The sequence below is a fragment of the Harpia harpyja genome, chromosome 7 (genome assembly GCF_026419915.1).
Source record: "Harpia harpyja isolate bHarHar1 chromosome 7, bHarHar1 primary haplotype, whole genome shotgun sequence".
Classification (NCBI taxonomy): domain Eukaryota; kingdom Metazoa; phylum Chordata; class Aves; order Accipitriformes; family Accipitridae; genus Harpia; species Harpia harpyja.
This window is the reverse complement of record NC_068946.1, coordinates 40,637,472-40,652,422: the sequence shown is the minus strand read 5'-3', so window position 1 is coordinate 40,652,422 and position 14,951 is coordinate 40,637,472. Positions and strand designations below refer to the sequence as shown.

The 14,951-nt window shown below is 52.4% G+C and overlaps 1 protein-coding gene across 1 annotated transcript in view; it reads left to right on the top strand.

Annotated features, from left to right (window-relative positions):
* Positions 1 to 2,033: 2,033 nt before the first annotated feature.
* Positions 2,034 to 14,951, top strand: part of IGFBP2 (insulin like growth factor binding protein 2) — a 63,516-nt gene continuing 50,598 nt past the window's right edge. Inside the window, 2 exon segments of the mRNA XM_052792947.1 lie at positions 2,034 to 2,353; positions 2,355 to 2,452. Coding sequence (XP_052648907.1) covers positions 2,049 to 2,353; positions 2,355 to 2,452 — 403 coding nt within the window. The 5' untranslated portion in view covers positions 2,034 to 2,048.

Here is a 14,951-nt window from a genome sequence, read left to right as displayed (position 1 = left end):
TTGCGATTTGTGGGAGTAACAAATGCAAAGTCTGTGCTGGGCTTTTTTCTACATATTTTTTTTGTCTTCTTGAAGAGACTTCCTTTAGTCACTCAGGCTAAAATTCGGGTTTGGTAATACAAAAAGGGATTTTGTAACATGAAGTGGAATAAAAATATCTTCATTATTTTCTTCTAATTTCATTTTTGTTGGCTTGGAGTTTCGGAGTCCCCTACACTCAGAGCAATGAGTGCTGCAGGCAGCAATGAGTGCTGCTACCACAGGGACACCAAAACTAACTGGATTCCCCCAGAAGTGAAATAGGGGTGGTTAAAATCACCACTCAGCTTGAGCGAGGTGCAAACAAGCAATGGTACATTTAAAAAAGTAAAGTAAACGGGCAGGTCTTCCACTGGATGAGGTATGCGCAGCGTGATGGGCAGCCAGAGAAAAGGACCATGCTTGATTAAACTCTTGTAAACCCCCGAGTTATTGCTCGGGAAGACCCAGGGACTGGGATGGGAGCGTGTGCTTGGTCCTAGGATGTATCACAGGGATTTCATGGAGCGTGCTGAATGCCGCAGACCGTTGTCCCACCCTGTGCTCGTCGATCCCACAAACAAACATGTTGTTGTATAACTCCAGGGCCATGAGTAATCCTGTGCCGAAAGTTGTGCCGCGCGAGTCATCAACAGCAGCATTTTGCATTTTTCTTAATTTGAAAAAAACAAAACCAAAACAACAAAAAACTACAGCTGCAAACATTAAGTGCCCCAAAGCTGACATTCCTGCGGCTGAGGGAACTCAGGCTGCCTCAGTGCCTGACTTTAGCCATACAACCCCACAACGATATTAACTGAGTTTTCCAGCTTCATTAGCTCGTCGGCATTCCCTGGGCTTTGTGTTTTTTTTATTAGTGAAAAAAGTTACCTCTATGTAATACCCCTTGTACTTAAAATCCTCTGCATAGCCTGTGACAGTCGGGCAGCAGAGAGAGGAGTGTGATAGGGTTTGAAATGGGCATTTCACACCAAAACCCCAAAGCCTGGAGAGCTCTGCCTCTGCACCCCCAGTTGTACCCTGGCTTTTGGGCACCCTCGCGGGGCAGTGCTGCAGGGGAGGCGCTGAGCTTGCTGCAGAGTGCTTTGGTCTGGGGCTGTAAATGCCCTGTGGGGAGCCAGGCTGGAGATGCGGGCAGCCCTATGGGCATGGAGCCTTGTGTCTCCAAGGGGGCTCACCCGACCTCAGGGTCCCACTCCCACGGAGGCAGGGTGGCTCCCAGGCCCAGCGTTTGGTAGGGGGCTGGATGGCGGGACTGTCCCTGAGCCCAGGTTTTGCCCCCCCATCCCCATGGCGGGCCCTGGCCTGAAACATGGCTGCTCATGCCTGGCTGGCACTTCTGGGGCAGTGGGGTGAGAGTGGGCCCCCACCTGCCCCCCAAGCCCCCTGTCACCTCTCCCTGGGGGTGCAGAGATCACCCAGTTCCCGTCCAGCGCTGGGTGTCCCTGTGGGGCAGGACCCCAACCCTCTTGTGGGGTAGGATCTCCATCCCTCCCTGTACTAGGTGTCTCTGTGGGGCAGGCCTCGACTCCCTCCGGGTTTGGCCCCGCTCCACCCAGCGGGGCAGACCCCAGCCTCCTTGCGAGGCAGATCGCCATCCCCCGCGGGGCAGACCCTGACTCCCATTGCAGCAGGCCCTCGCCCCGTGTCGGACAGACACGGCCCCCCCCCCCTTTCCTCTTTGGGGCATCCCCAACCTCCTGTGCGGCAGCCACCCCCCCCCCCCCGGGTCTGATCCCCTCTCCTCTTTGGGGTGGCCTCCCCGCCTCCCCTCCGGGGCAGCCCCGACCCCCGCGGGGGGCGGGCGCGGGGGCGGCTCTAGGACCCGGCGGCGCCGCGGCGCGCCCGGCCCCGCTCCGCTCGGCTCCGCTCCTCTCCGCTCGGCTCCGCTCCTCTCCGCGCCGCGCCGCTCCTCTCCGCGCCGTGCCGCGCCGCGCCGCGCCGTGCCGCGCCGCCGGGGGGCCGAGCGGCGTGTCCACCTGCCGGCCCCGCCGCCCGTCAGTCCCGCCATGGCGCTCGGCGGGGTCGGTCGCGGCGGCGCGGCGCGGGCCGCCTGGCCGCGGCTGCTGGTGGCGGCGGCGGCGGCGGCGCTGGCGCTGGCGGGGCCGGCGCTGCCCGAGGTGCTGTTCCGCTGCCCGCCCTGCACGGCGGAGCGCCTGGCCGCCTGCCCCCCGGCCGCCCGCCCGCCCTGCCCCGAGCTGGTGCGGGAGCCGGGCTGCGGCTGCTGCCCGGTGTGCGCCCGCCTGGAGGCCGAGGCGTGCGGCGTCTACACGCCGCGCTGCGCCGCCGGCTTGCGCTGCTACCCCCGACCCCGGCGCCGAGCTGCCCCTCCAAGCCCTGGTGCAGGGGCAGGGCACCTGCGCCCGCCGCCGCGACACGGCCGAGTACGGCGCCAGCGCCGAGCGCCCCGCAGGTGAGCAGCGCCCGGCACCGCGCACCCCGCGCAGCCGGCACCGGGGACCGCGGGTCGGGCACGGGCGCACGGAGAGCCGCGCACCCAGGACGGGGCACCGGCCGCCCTGCGCGGCGCGCTGCCTCCGAGGGACCGGGCACCGCGCAGCGGGAGCGGGCGACCGCGACCCGGTGCTGGGGACCGGGCGCTGCGCTCCGGGCACCGGGGACAGTGCGTTGTGCGCTGCGCGCCGGGCACGGGGCGCTGGGCAGCGCGCACACGCACCCGGGACCGAGCGCCGGGGCAGCGGGCCACCGGTACGTCCAGGGGACAAAGGGATCCTAAAGGGTGGCCTAAAGGGGGTCCTCCCGGGGCAGAGGGACCCCTCGGCAGGGCAGGGAAGGGGGATCCCTGCGGGAGAGGGGCTGGGGGGGGGAGAGAGAGAGAGAGTCCAGGCAGGGACAAAGGGGGCAGGAATGAGAGGGGCGCTTGGGGGGGGGGGGGGAAGGAGCGCGAGTGCGTCCCTGGGGGTGTGGGGAAAAATGGGGTATTTGGGGGTGCAGCTACCCCGGGGGTTAGAGAAGTTTCCTTGGCACGAGGCAGGAACCCCAGAGGTGGGGTGTAACGGGAGGGGGAATGCAGGGACTGCCCCGGGGGGCAGGGTGGAGGTTGGGGTCTGCTAGAGAAGAAGAATCATGGGGGCAGATAAGGGTGACGTTTGGGGAGATGCAGCTGAGGGGAGGGGGAGTCCTTCGGGGAGCAGAGGGAGGTGGAGGTTCAGATTTGGGTTTGGTGGGGCAGGAAAATCACCCTGGAGGGTGACGGATGCCCCAAAGATACGGGGAGAGGCAGTGCGGGAGGACCATGTGCTGCCTGGTGGGAAGGGGGTAGCTGAGGAGCTGCGAGGGCCCTGCTAGGTGGGGAGCCCGTTCCCTATGGCTGCCTTCCCAGCAGAGCCCACTTTGGAGCTGGGGTGGCCGCTGCCCTCTGCCGTGGGGGTTCTGGCCCCTTCTGGCCCCCCTCGTCCGTGCTGGGGAAAGAGGAGCATACCTCGAGGGCACAGCCCCGAGGACAGGGATGACAACAGGCTCCTGACCTGTTGCTGCGATTGCTGTGGGAGGGAGCGCTCCTGGGGATGCCGATACAGCAGAGCTTGGTTTTATTACTGCCTTCTCTCCCTTGTGATCGGCCGCAAGCTCTTTCCCTTTCCGTGGGATGTTGAAAATTGCCAAATCAGGTCTGGGAGTAGAAACCAGCACTTTCTCCTTTGAAATCACCCCCTCTTGACTTCTGCCTCCTTGCTAGTTTTGCTCCCATGTCTACAACTGGGGCTCTGACCCTGTTTGCATAACTAGTTCAGCAGCACGATTTTGAATTCCCTCTCTTCCCTCTTGCTGAGGCTTTATTTAAAAGCGCTCTGAACCGGGCTATACCTCTCGGCTTCGCTCCCCGGGAGCACAGCCGGATACCTGCGCACGCTGCTCTGGGTACCTGCACACACAGCTCTGCTCGAGGGGAAGAGATGGAGAGAGGGGAGTGGAGAAAATCCAGCAGTGGGGAAAACTTTGCACGTTGCAAGCTGCTGCTTCTGTGCACCCAGGCTGCGACTGCTGCGGTCCCCACGCCTGTCCCCACTCCTGTCCCCCCTCCTTTGCCCAGCTGCGAAGGGCTATGGAGAGCCGGGAGTCTGGAGAACATGTTGATGTGAAATCTTGCTCGACTACAGAATATGAGCATCAAGGGAGTGAATTTTACACTCTCCAGAAGAAGCCAAGGGCATTTAGATTTCAGGAATCTGGCGCTGCCTTCCAGGCTTATGCTTTTACAAGAAGTTGGGGGGGGGGGTGGAGAGCATTGCAGTGATGGGTTGAGAGGTGATTTTCTGAGTTAATGCTGCTTTTTTTGCTTTTATGAACTTTATTTCAGAATTATGTTACTTCACTGGGTATTTTGCTTGATTTTATTACCTTTATTCCTTTGCAATGAATGTGATTTATTTGAGCCTATCTCTGTGTGTAATACACACACACATAAATAGCACAGTTCAAGAACACTTTAATGTATGTATTGTCCATAGGGGGTGAATAATAAAAATACTGGCACATCCTTAACCAGTGTGATGTGAAACATGCAGCTGGAATATTCATGTCTTGGCAGAGGAGCTTGGACATCCAGAAAAGGGTTTGCTGTCTTCAGATTACAAAACTTTTAACAGGTTGTTGTAGCCATTAGAAAAAAAACCCACAACAACCAAACCCACAACAAAACCAAAAGCCGAATCTGCCAGCTTCATTCGATACTCTTCTGTTCAGATTCACATCGTCGCTTCCATCTGCAGCGTGCCTGCAGAACATATAGGAGGGAGAGTTTACTTTTTGTTTAAAGCAGTGACAGGGAAAGCAGTCTGGCACCCAAAAGAGCAGGGATTGGAATTCGCTTTCAAATGCTGATGTCAAGCTAGTTTCAAAAGTGCCCTGAGAGCAGGTTTTTGCCTGCAAAAGGCAGGTGTTGAGGCTTTTTTTTTTTTTTTTTTAATGTGCTTAAAGGCATTTGCCCTTTTTTCCCCTTTCCAGCTTGAAAAGGCTCCTTTGGCTGATTCAGGACTGGAATGCAGAGCTCGTGCTATTCCTAAATTAAGAGGTTGGCAAGTTTTTTTGTCCCTGATGAGAGGCAGAAGGATTGCCCAAATGAAACAAGGAATAAAACTCTGCAAATTGTCCTGCTGTGGCTCCAGCATTGTTTAGTCTTCCACTTAGGTCTGTAAAGCCAATCCTGAAATGATTGTAGGCGGAAAGTAACATAAACCACCATGTAGCTAGGAAGCAGGGGATGTTGCTCATTGCACAAGAGGCTTTGGGTATTTTGAAGATGTTGGGAATGTTGGAACAAAATAGCAGCAGTCTGTGGAAATCAGGCTGAGAACGTCTATCCCCCCCCCAGGGAGGCGAGTGCACGAACTCCCACCAATGGTGGGAGCGAGACGGAGGCTCAGCACCTCCAGGGATCAGGGCCTCTGAAATAGTTCCGATGCCGCTGGACCACACTCTTCTACAGTGTATTTCAGGTCATCGCGTAACAAACTTCACGTACTGCTGACTGGAACCGCCTGAACTGGGGACAGAGGGCTGCTGTTGTGTGCGCAAAGCTCAGAGAGTTCATGCCAGTCTCGAGTGTGTTTATTCTTTGAGCACCTCAGTGAGATCGGCATGCTGTTTTGCAGGTGGACTAAATGATGTGTGCCTGAGGCCCGCCAGGACACAGGGAGCAGAGTGAGGGCTGTCTGTACATCCTGTTAGCAGTCTGTGTCCTGGCAGATAATGTCCCAGTCCCCGATAGCCATCTTCTCTCCAAGCGGGTCTAGGGTGACCCGGGACCAAATGGGTCCTGGAGACATAACATGCTTCAGGTACCATTGGGGTCTCTCAACCTCTCCAATCTCAGCCGGAGGGTGGGGATGCTGCCTTCTGCTTTGGCCATCACGAACTGGAATCGGGGGCTTGCGTGGCCTTGTCCAGCTCTCAGCTGCAGTGTCCTTCTCCCTTCCTTCTGCTGGGTTTGGCGCTCAGCTTGTGTCAGAGTAGGCTGGTTCAGGAGCTAATCCTGCAGAAAGTCAGCCCCAGAAAACAATGTCAGTGGTTTTCTGTCACATCAGTGACCCGAAGTGGCTCAAGGTGCAGCAGGGTGCCAGTGCTGCTTCAAGGTGGGGACTTGTGCTAGGAGGTGGAGCAGGACAGATCTTAGCGATGTCAGCAAATGTCCTAAATTATCTTGCCCAAGTTATGAGAATAGCTGAAGAACAGCCATTTTCTCCTAATGGAGACAAGGTCCTAGGAATAAAACTTGTTCCACTCTGAAAAAAGGGTTCTTGAGTCACTGTTCAAAGCTGACCAGTTAAGGGAATCTTTTTTCGCTTTGCCAGTGCAGTTCAGTTGGGTTTGTAGTATTGTTTTATTTTGTTGTTGGGATATTTGTACTAATTCAGGGGGATCTGCCTCAGAACCCACTGCTGGCTATTGAGTCCTGCTTTGGAATCTCACTTCTTTATTAAAACAAATGTGGTTTTTTTAGTCCATGCCAGTGCGAAGTAACCTTTCCAAATGGAAAGAGAGCTGAGAAAGGAATGTGGCCCCAGGCAAACTTGAACTGGCAGGGCTGGGGTTGCCTCATTCACCTGGTCAGGGACTCCACTTTGAACTCCCATGATATAAAAACAGCATCAAAATAGTTAACTGTTAAAAACGCAGCTTGTTTTAGCATCCAACTAAAATCCTTATTTGGGTAGCCCCAAATGCCACACATCCTTCCTTATGGGTCAAATGTCAAAACCTCCATTTCCCCTTGGCAGGCAGCTGCTAAAAGACAGTTTAATATATTGCTCCAAAACACAGAAGACTGTGAGGTTGGAGGTAGCATAATATAAGTGGAATTTTAACAGTAACTTGAAAACCAAGCCAGTTATGCTACGAGTGCATTTTTCACATCCACTGAATTGCCAGGAAGACTTCTGCTTTTGTAAGGAAATGAAGCATCCATCATGATCTGCATGTGAATGTGTGTATCTGTCCTTCTGCCCCCACAACTTCTGACCCTGTCAGTCAAGTTGGCCAGATCTAACGCAGCAGTGGATGTCCTGAAGGCTGCTAATAAGTGGGTGAGGGGTAGAGGAGAGCCAGGCTATGAGTGTACCCCTTGTCCTGTGCTAGACACCTTTTGAGGCAGAAACACATGAGCAAGAGAGAGGTTAGTTAAGAGTGCTGCAACCAGGTGTTCAGCTTGGCTTATGCAAGCTTGGACATTACTAGACACCAGAGAAGCCAACTGCAAGAACCAAATCCACAGGAGTGTGTTAATATGCCCACAGCCACTACAGTGGCTCTGCCCAGGATAAACCGAATGTCTGCAGAGCTCCTTGGAAGAAATTATTGCAAGTGAAATGCAATTAATAACAGCTCTAAGGATGATAGGTGAATGAAAAAAAAAACACAACTCATCTGTCCTCGCTGCCTCTGGGGCTTTGCCAGTAGGTGGACCAGGTCTCCAAGCTCCTTCGCGGCAGCTGTGTCTGGTCAAGAGCTAACCTGGTCGGGCCCTGGGCTGGCTGTCATCTTTAAGTATTAAGACAATAAATAACATCTTGAAAATAATGCTACCCCCTGCCCCAGTCCCACTAGAGTTTGCTGTGGTGGGGTTGATGGTGGTGCGAAAACGGTGGTTTGGAGGGAGGGGGAAGCCTGGGAAGATTTCAAGGCTTTGGCCCAAAGGAGAAATGTGTTTTCATGCTGTCCCTTGGCAAATGATCCGTTTCCTTCTTGCCCTTTGCAGTTGTTTCCTTTCCTCTGGGTTTCAGGCTCATACTCGCTGAGCATGGTATTTGTCAAGGGAACGGCAAGAAGCCCCATCTGTGAGAAAGTCCATGTCGTTTGTTTTATCCACATCCAGGAATTGAGCCGAGATAAACAATTCGGGAGGCAAAACAGTGAAAACTGGAATGTGAGAGGTGTGTTTGTGTATGGCTCTGTACTAGACCTGGCTGCAGTATTATCTGGGGCTAATTTATCTGCCCAATGGGCAGCTGTCACTTAACCCACAAACACGACTGGATTTGTGAAGGCAGGGTTTCATCCCAGTGGCCAGCAGCACTCCTGTACCTGCTTTTCCTAGTTCCGTGTTCAGCACTAAGGAGGTAGGAGGAACAGCAGTTTCCCTGGTGGATTTTTTGCATTTCTGCTTGGATTGGGCAATTCCAGCTTTCTGAGCATGGCCACATCTGCCTTCCCTGCTGGGGCTCTGATTCCTTCAGGGATGATCTTTTGCTCTAGGCAGACAGAGTAAGAGGAAGGCCAAGGTAAAATGTAAAGATGCTTTTAAAGCATTTCTGTTACAGGAGGAGGGCTGAGCTTGGTGGTGTACTGAGTTTCCAGGTGTAAGAATTCCTGGTTTCTTTCCTTGAATCAGGGTGAAATACATAGCTTCGATCCAGTGGCTGCTCAGGAGGCCCTTTCCATATCAGAGGGATGCAAAGCCATTGCCATTGCATGTGCTTCTCCCTTGGGGAGGTGCTGCCTGAATCAGTGTGTGCGTGACAGCTTTTGAGGGTGTCCTTTAGCAGCACATACTGAACACATTGGGGTTGGCTTCCCAGTTTGTCCTTGCTGTTTGCATCTGCCAGAAGAGGCAGGTTTGTCCTCAGTGGAAGAGTGAGGTTTTACCTGATGGCATTAGCCTTGTGGAGAAAGCTGCATTAGTGCCCCATGTCTGCCTGGGAGAGGGAGTTGGGTTACGTGTCCTTTTGCTGTGTGCTGTGCAACAACATGCTGCCTCATGGGTGTTGAGTGTGCTATGGCATTTGGAGGCTAACCACAGTGCGTGCTCCTGGTGTGGACTTGGGAGAGAAGGAGAAGTCCTTGCTGGGGGTCCTAATGTTGTGCAGATGATTCCTGGCTGCCTTTCATCCCTGCTGAGCTGATCTCGTGGCAGTCGAGCCCCACTCCCTCCCTGTCCTGGTGCACATCCTTGTGCTCCATTGTACGGGTCTTGGTCTTTGAACCACGGGTGAGCCGTGATAGGGAGTTAACCCAACCAAATCTTCACTTTTCTGGAAGGATGAGTTTTCTGCCAGTTCAGCAGGTTGCAGATCCAGTCTTATTTCCACAAAGACAAACTACCTTCAGCAGACCGAGTCTGACTGAAACATCTTTGCCTACTTTCAGCAGTCACGGCCAGCAAGCTGCGAGGTGTTTCTCATTCACGAACTGGCGAAGCGTGACCTCATTAAATGTGCGCGTTGACATCTAATTACAAGCGAACCTGATGTGGTGGCTATCTTAGGCAAAGGCTTAAGAGAAAGGGGTTACTGCACAGTTACTGGAGCTTTGCTGCAGCCCAGCAGCTTGTTCTAACTGCATTATTGATTGTCTTCTGTTCAGTGTTTTACCTCACACGTAATTTAGCTGGATACCAGTGGGAAGATAAAGTCTCTTGCTGCATGAGCTTATGGTAGGAATAAATTGTTTTAGAAAGGAAAGGGTCAGTAATCATGTGCCTTTCTTACGGCCTGGAATACTGGGAAACATCAGGTCACTTTTATAAGCCTTAAACTATCCTTTGACATTGCAGCTTTTATTCTGAAGAAAGCTGCACTGTGCCTCTTGGCTGGTAAGGGAACAAGTTCACTGCCTGGTGCTCTCTGTAGTCAAAGATCCCATTAATTCTGCCGGCCGCAAGGAACGATTTCTTGGTATTTCATTCTGGACTGTAATTGAGAGTGACACAAAGCACTGGTGGGAATTAGACCGTGTTGAAATCCCTGCTTTTCCTTATAATTTTCTGCAGATAAACCAGCTCAGGTGGGATGAGGGGATTTCTAATGCTCTGCCCTTGAAATTAATAACATTTCCAACACCTTACTGGCTGGAGGCAATTTTAGAGAGGAGTTTTTGTGCCTCCTTGCAGCTTATCCTTGCAGCCAGGTGTTGCAGGTTGCCTACAACAGTGACATGCTGTTGCAGTCACTTGCATGGCATCATCTATGGGACATCCTGTAGTCCTATAATGTCGGGAAAATTCTTGAAGCTTTGCCCAGAATTTTTGCTCAAACCACAGCAGGATTTCCCCGTAAGGTCTTGCTTTTCAGACTTCAGCCAGGGTGGTCTGTTCTCAGCTCTTTAGCTGTAGAAGACTGAGTCCATGCTAACGGACTTGTCTTGGTGAGGAGGTTGTCTGATAACCTTCCCATGTTTTCCTCTTGCTGTTTTAAAACTAGAAGAGGGTGGGCACCTGATGTCCACATCTCAGGAGTGCTTGCTGTTCAGTCTGGGAGGACTGGTGGGTACAGTGAGTTGTTGAAGGTGTTTTTATCGTTCTGGGTGTCTTCCAAGACCTTTTTGGTACCTCCAAAGATCAGGTCCGTGTCCCCCAATGTGACCTGTCTCCTGTAGGGTAGGGAGTGCCCTGTATTTTAGAAGTCCCAAATTTTGCTCTCGAGGGGAGCAGGACAGATCCTGAGTGGCCCCAGTGAAGGCAGAAGAGCAGAAGCAGTGAAACTGGCCAGAATCTGACCTTTTTTTGTATCTGGAAAGTTGCTTGGGGGTCGTTTTCTGTTTGAAACCAGGAGGTTTTGGCTGCGGTGCTCGGCGCGCCATTCGGCTGCAAGCTGAGCCGGGGGGGAGATGCAGGGTTTGCGACCGGCGCGATGGCAGCCCTCCCACACAACCCATGTGGAAACGCTCGTCTCCTGTTGCTTTCAGCGGGCGAGCGGCTCGCCTCCATCTGGTGCTGTTTCATCTGGCACTTCAAAAGCAAGCAGAAATGGGGAGAGGAACTCAGGTTTAGCGAAGAGGAATGGCATGAGGAGGAGGAGCGGGAGGGGTGGCCGGTGTGGGGCATCATCCTCCCCCGCCGTTGGAGCCCAGAGCTGGTTCTGGGGCTCTGCCCGGTATCCCCGTAGGGATGTGTAGCTACCGAGGCTGTGGATAATCCAAGGTGGCTGGCTCAGGGGCTCCCCGGGGTGCCTGGTTTGTGTCCTCTGGGTCCTGGCCGCTTGGAGAGTTTGGTGTGGAGGCTGTAGGCTCGGAGTGGTTGGCCACCATTGTGTGTCTGTTCGCGGTGAGGCTAACCCAACAGCCCTGGGGCTTTCTGTGGCTGTTTTTTGTTCCTCCTGGTCCTCCTCGCTCACCCTGCAGTGCCCGTGCTAAAGAGAAATTGCAGTTATATTGGTGAATTATGTCTTGCTTCCTGGGGACACTTGTCAGGGGTGCTGCAATCCACCCTCCACACGGTAGCTGCTTTGCTCTTCTAGGTTTGCAGCTGAACCAGTGTGAGGAAAATGCTGAGTGATAACACTGTAACAACTTCCCGTACCATCACCAACTTCTTACCACTGCTTTCTGAAGGTTGGAAGAACTGCTCTAGGCTCCCTCCCAGGCTCTGAAAAGGCATCTCTTAGTCCAGCTGGTCAAGGACAACGTTCCTGTGCTGGAACCTTCTTTCCCTCTGCACTACTGGGCTCCAACAGCTGTTCTTTTTCTAGCATAGTGCCCACCACTAACCAATGGGCATGAGTTTGATACAATCCCTGATGTGTAGAGGGCACTTTTCCTTCTTCTGAACATCATATGAACCAGATTGATATAAAGGCAGGGAAATCACTGCTGAACCATCTTGATCTGACTGTGGTGTGAATGGATGGGTAAATCATCTGCCATGATGGAAACTGGAATGAGGAGGCCTAAAGCAATGGTTGGCCACGGTAGGGGAGCTCTTCCTTTGGCCATGGTGAACAGTGCTGCCTTCATGGCTTGTGCAGAGGTGGTTTTGGGACGATTTCATTTAGACTGTTAGAAATCCAGGTTGTTACAGATAGTCCATTACACAGGACGTTTGGGGCAGAAGGTCTGGACTTCTAGTGGTGTTCAGGGAATATTGCCATTCCTGGGACTGGATGGTGGGACAGCACTAGAGGTACTATTTCAAGGCTAACCTTCTAATCCCTCACGGAATTTGAAAAGCAGTCCAGAATTGGGAGAGAAAAACGAGACTCTGGCAAAATGGTGCCTTCTTACACAACAGGTCAGCTCCCTGTGGGTATTCTGAGTCATTTTGTTGTTGTTGATTTTAGTGACTAAAATAAGTTTATTCCATGCTTTTTTTTCCTGCCAGGCCCTACTGTCACCCCCAGCTTGCAGGGAGTGAGACAGATTCCATTAATTCTTGTGCATTATTGAGGGATTTCGGTTGATGAGATTCTTGCCTGGAATTTCTCTGTGGAGGAGCCTGGCTTCCGACTGCCTGCAGATGGGACCTGAAAAGCTCGGCTTCCTAACACACCCAGCTGGGTGGTGGGAATACAACTTCTGACGTCTCCGGGACAAATTCAGTACCCTGCTCCCTTCAGGGCACCTGTCACTGAGAGCATGTCCGAGGCTGGGCAGGTGGAAACGGTTGGTCCACAGAGCTTTGAATAATGCCGAAATGCCTGATTTGGGCTGATTTTGGAGGTCTAGGAAGGTCTGGACCTCTGTGCACATGACTGGGCCATGCTTGGTCTGGGGGCAATGGGAGGAATTTGGCATGGAGCCCTCTGAGGCAACTGTCTTGTTTAGTAAAACTCTGGCTGTGGGAGTTGATGTGAGGAAATAACAACATCCACTTTGGTTTGTGCAGTCTCTGTCCCGGGGGCCAGTCGGGTGTTGCAGGAGGCCACAGGAATCCTGCTCGTGACCACAGCCAGATTAATGGCCATTTTGGCAGCTTTTCAGGAGTGAGGAATTTGGCCACTTTCACAATAATGGCTAGAAATTCCACATGAATTAATTAGTTTTATTACAGGACATGTCCTTCCTGCTCCCCCAGGGCTGCCTGAAACACTGAACTCATTACATGAAGAAATAAAAATAGTACTAAAAATAAGAACTGGTATCCCAAGCCTTTGTGAGGAAACACGCAGAGTATACTGACATCCTCCACCAGACGTGCTTCCCAACCTGTGGCTTTTGGCCAGATGAGATATAAACCCAAGTTTTAGATCAACTGCAGCCACTAAAACGCCCCAGCCTGCTCCACGTCTTCTCTCAGCTTCTTGGCCCTTGCTCAGCTTAAGCCATTCATCTAGGCTTCTTAATTACTCCCACAGTTTAAGCTTGATGCAGCGTTCAGATCTGACCCTTGGATGTTGCACAGTGGAGGCTGCACACCTTCAGCCTCCTCTCCCCACAGGATGGGATTCCACAGCACTGTTCCTCCCTCACAAGGACACTGTTTGCTTCTCTGGTAGTAAAGTGCTTGGAAATACCCTTGGGAAAGGGTGCTCTGCATTTGAGTTTTGGTCAAGGGTATGCCATAAAAATGACAGCATGGGACTTTGGAAAGGTCTGCTCGAGAGTCGTCAGAATTACTGATTGAGTAAATACTTTGAGAGCCCAGAGCTGATAACTTTCCCTTGCTTACATTTATGGGGAGTCAGCCTATAGAAACTTACCACCTCTCACGTGGCTTTTAAACAAAGGTTGTCCATGGACTCAGTGTGCTTTTATTTAAATCCCTTTTTAGAAGCGCTGATGTTGTCTTGAGATTTGCCTGCAGGTAAGGGGCAGGTCTGCAAAATTCACACCGCTTGCTGGTCGTTCCAGTGTTTGCTTTACAAATATTGCTTCAGATACTTGTGTTTGGACAGGGGTTCTCCTTTTGAGTCTAACCTCTCCTTTCTGCTCAACCCCACCTTTGTGAACTAGGACTTGACTTGTTTGCATTTTTTTTCCCTTGTTTTGGATGAAGTGAGTTCAACATGGCAAAGCTGGCTAGGGAGGTGGTAAAGTTCCTGCAGGTCCCACTGCACAAAGCATGGTTTGCTTGGTGCTCAGCCCTCTTGGGAACTGTGACCCTCATCCTACAGGGACTAAGGCCAGCTGAGCTGACAAAGGGCTGAAACACAAAATTTTCAGCATTAACAAAATGTGCCTGGTAAAAAAGGGTAAAAAATGATAATGCGGACATAGATTCTTCTACTCTCAGACAGTTGGAAGGCTTCTGTCTTTCTAGTAGTTTGTTATTGATTTCAGTCATTGCTTTCCTCCATTTTTCTGTTTATTCTTTTTATCAGGCTGGTTTCAAGGATTTGTTACCTTAACCCCTGGCCATTAGGCTGGTCCTGCACATGCTGAAACCGACGTTTGCAAATTCAGACCATGCTGAAAGTGCTTGGGCAGTGCAGATATGACTGGGCAGTGGACCAACCTGACCAAAGGTCCATCAAGCCCATAATCCTGCCTTAGGTGGTACCCAGTGGTGCACAAATTGGGAATTTATGAAAAGAGCATGGAGTGAGCCTTGTGATGTGGGAACAGTGCTATGGAAACCCATCACGCTGCTGACACCACTCAGCCTGCGATTTCAGGGATTTCCAAAGCACAGCCCGGTCTGCCAGCTGCTCACAGAGGTACCTTCTTCATTGTGTGAGCTGCCCGCCTGACTTCTAGCAGTGGGGATTCAAGTGCTGTGGGAGGCAGGCAAACCCTTGTCTGTGTACATCACTGCAGTGTCTTGAGGCTTCGGGATAGGAAGATCTCCATGTACAAGGCCAATTTGGGGTTGCTTTTACAAATACAGTTTGCTACCTGTTCCACCTGCTGCCTTGTGTGTCTGGGAGCAACAGCCATGGTGAGAAGGGCGGTCCTGTCACTTGGGCTGTGCCCAGTGGAAGCACAACCCTGCCCAGGTCTGTTTTTTCCCCCGAGTTATGTGCTAGCAGAGTTCAGGCTCCGGGTTGCGGTTGTCGGCAGTGTCCTGTCCCCTGGAACTGATCTGCCCTAGCAGAGCTGAAATGTCCCAGCTGATCTAAAAAACTGCTTGCAATTGAAATGCAGCAGGGCCTTATAAATAATTAACCGAGACTGTGTTTGGTTTTGCTGTTCTTTTTCCCCCAGTTCTTCTCTTTTATTTTCCCTGCCTATGTGGGGATAGTCAACTGAATGCATATCCCCTCCATGGCGTCCTGTGATGAAGCTGCATTTTTGGCAGTTAAATT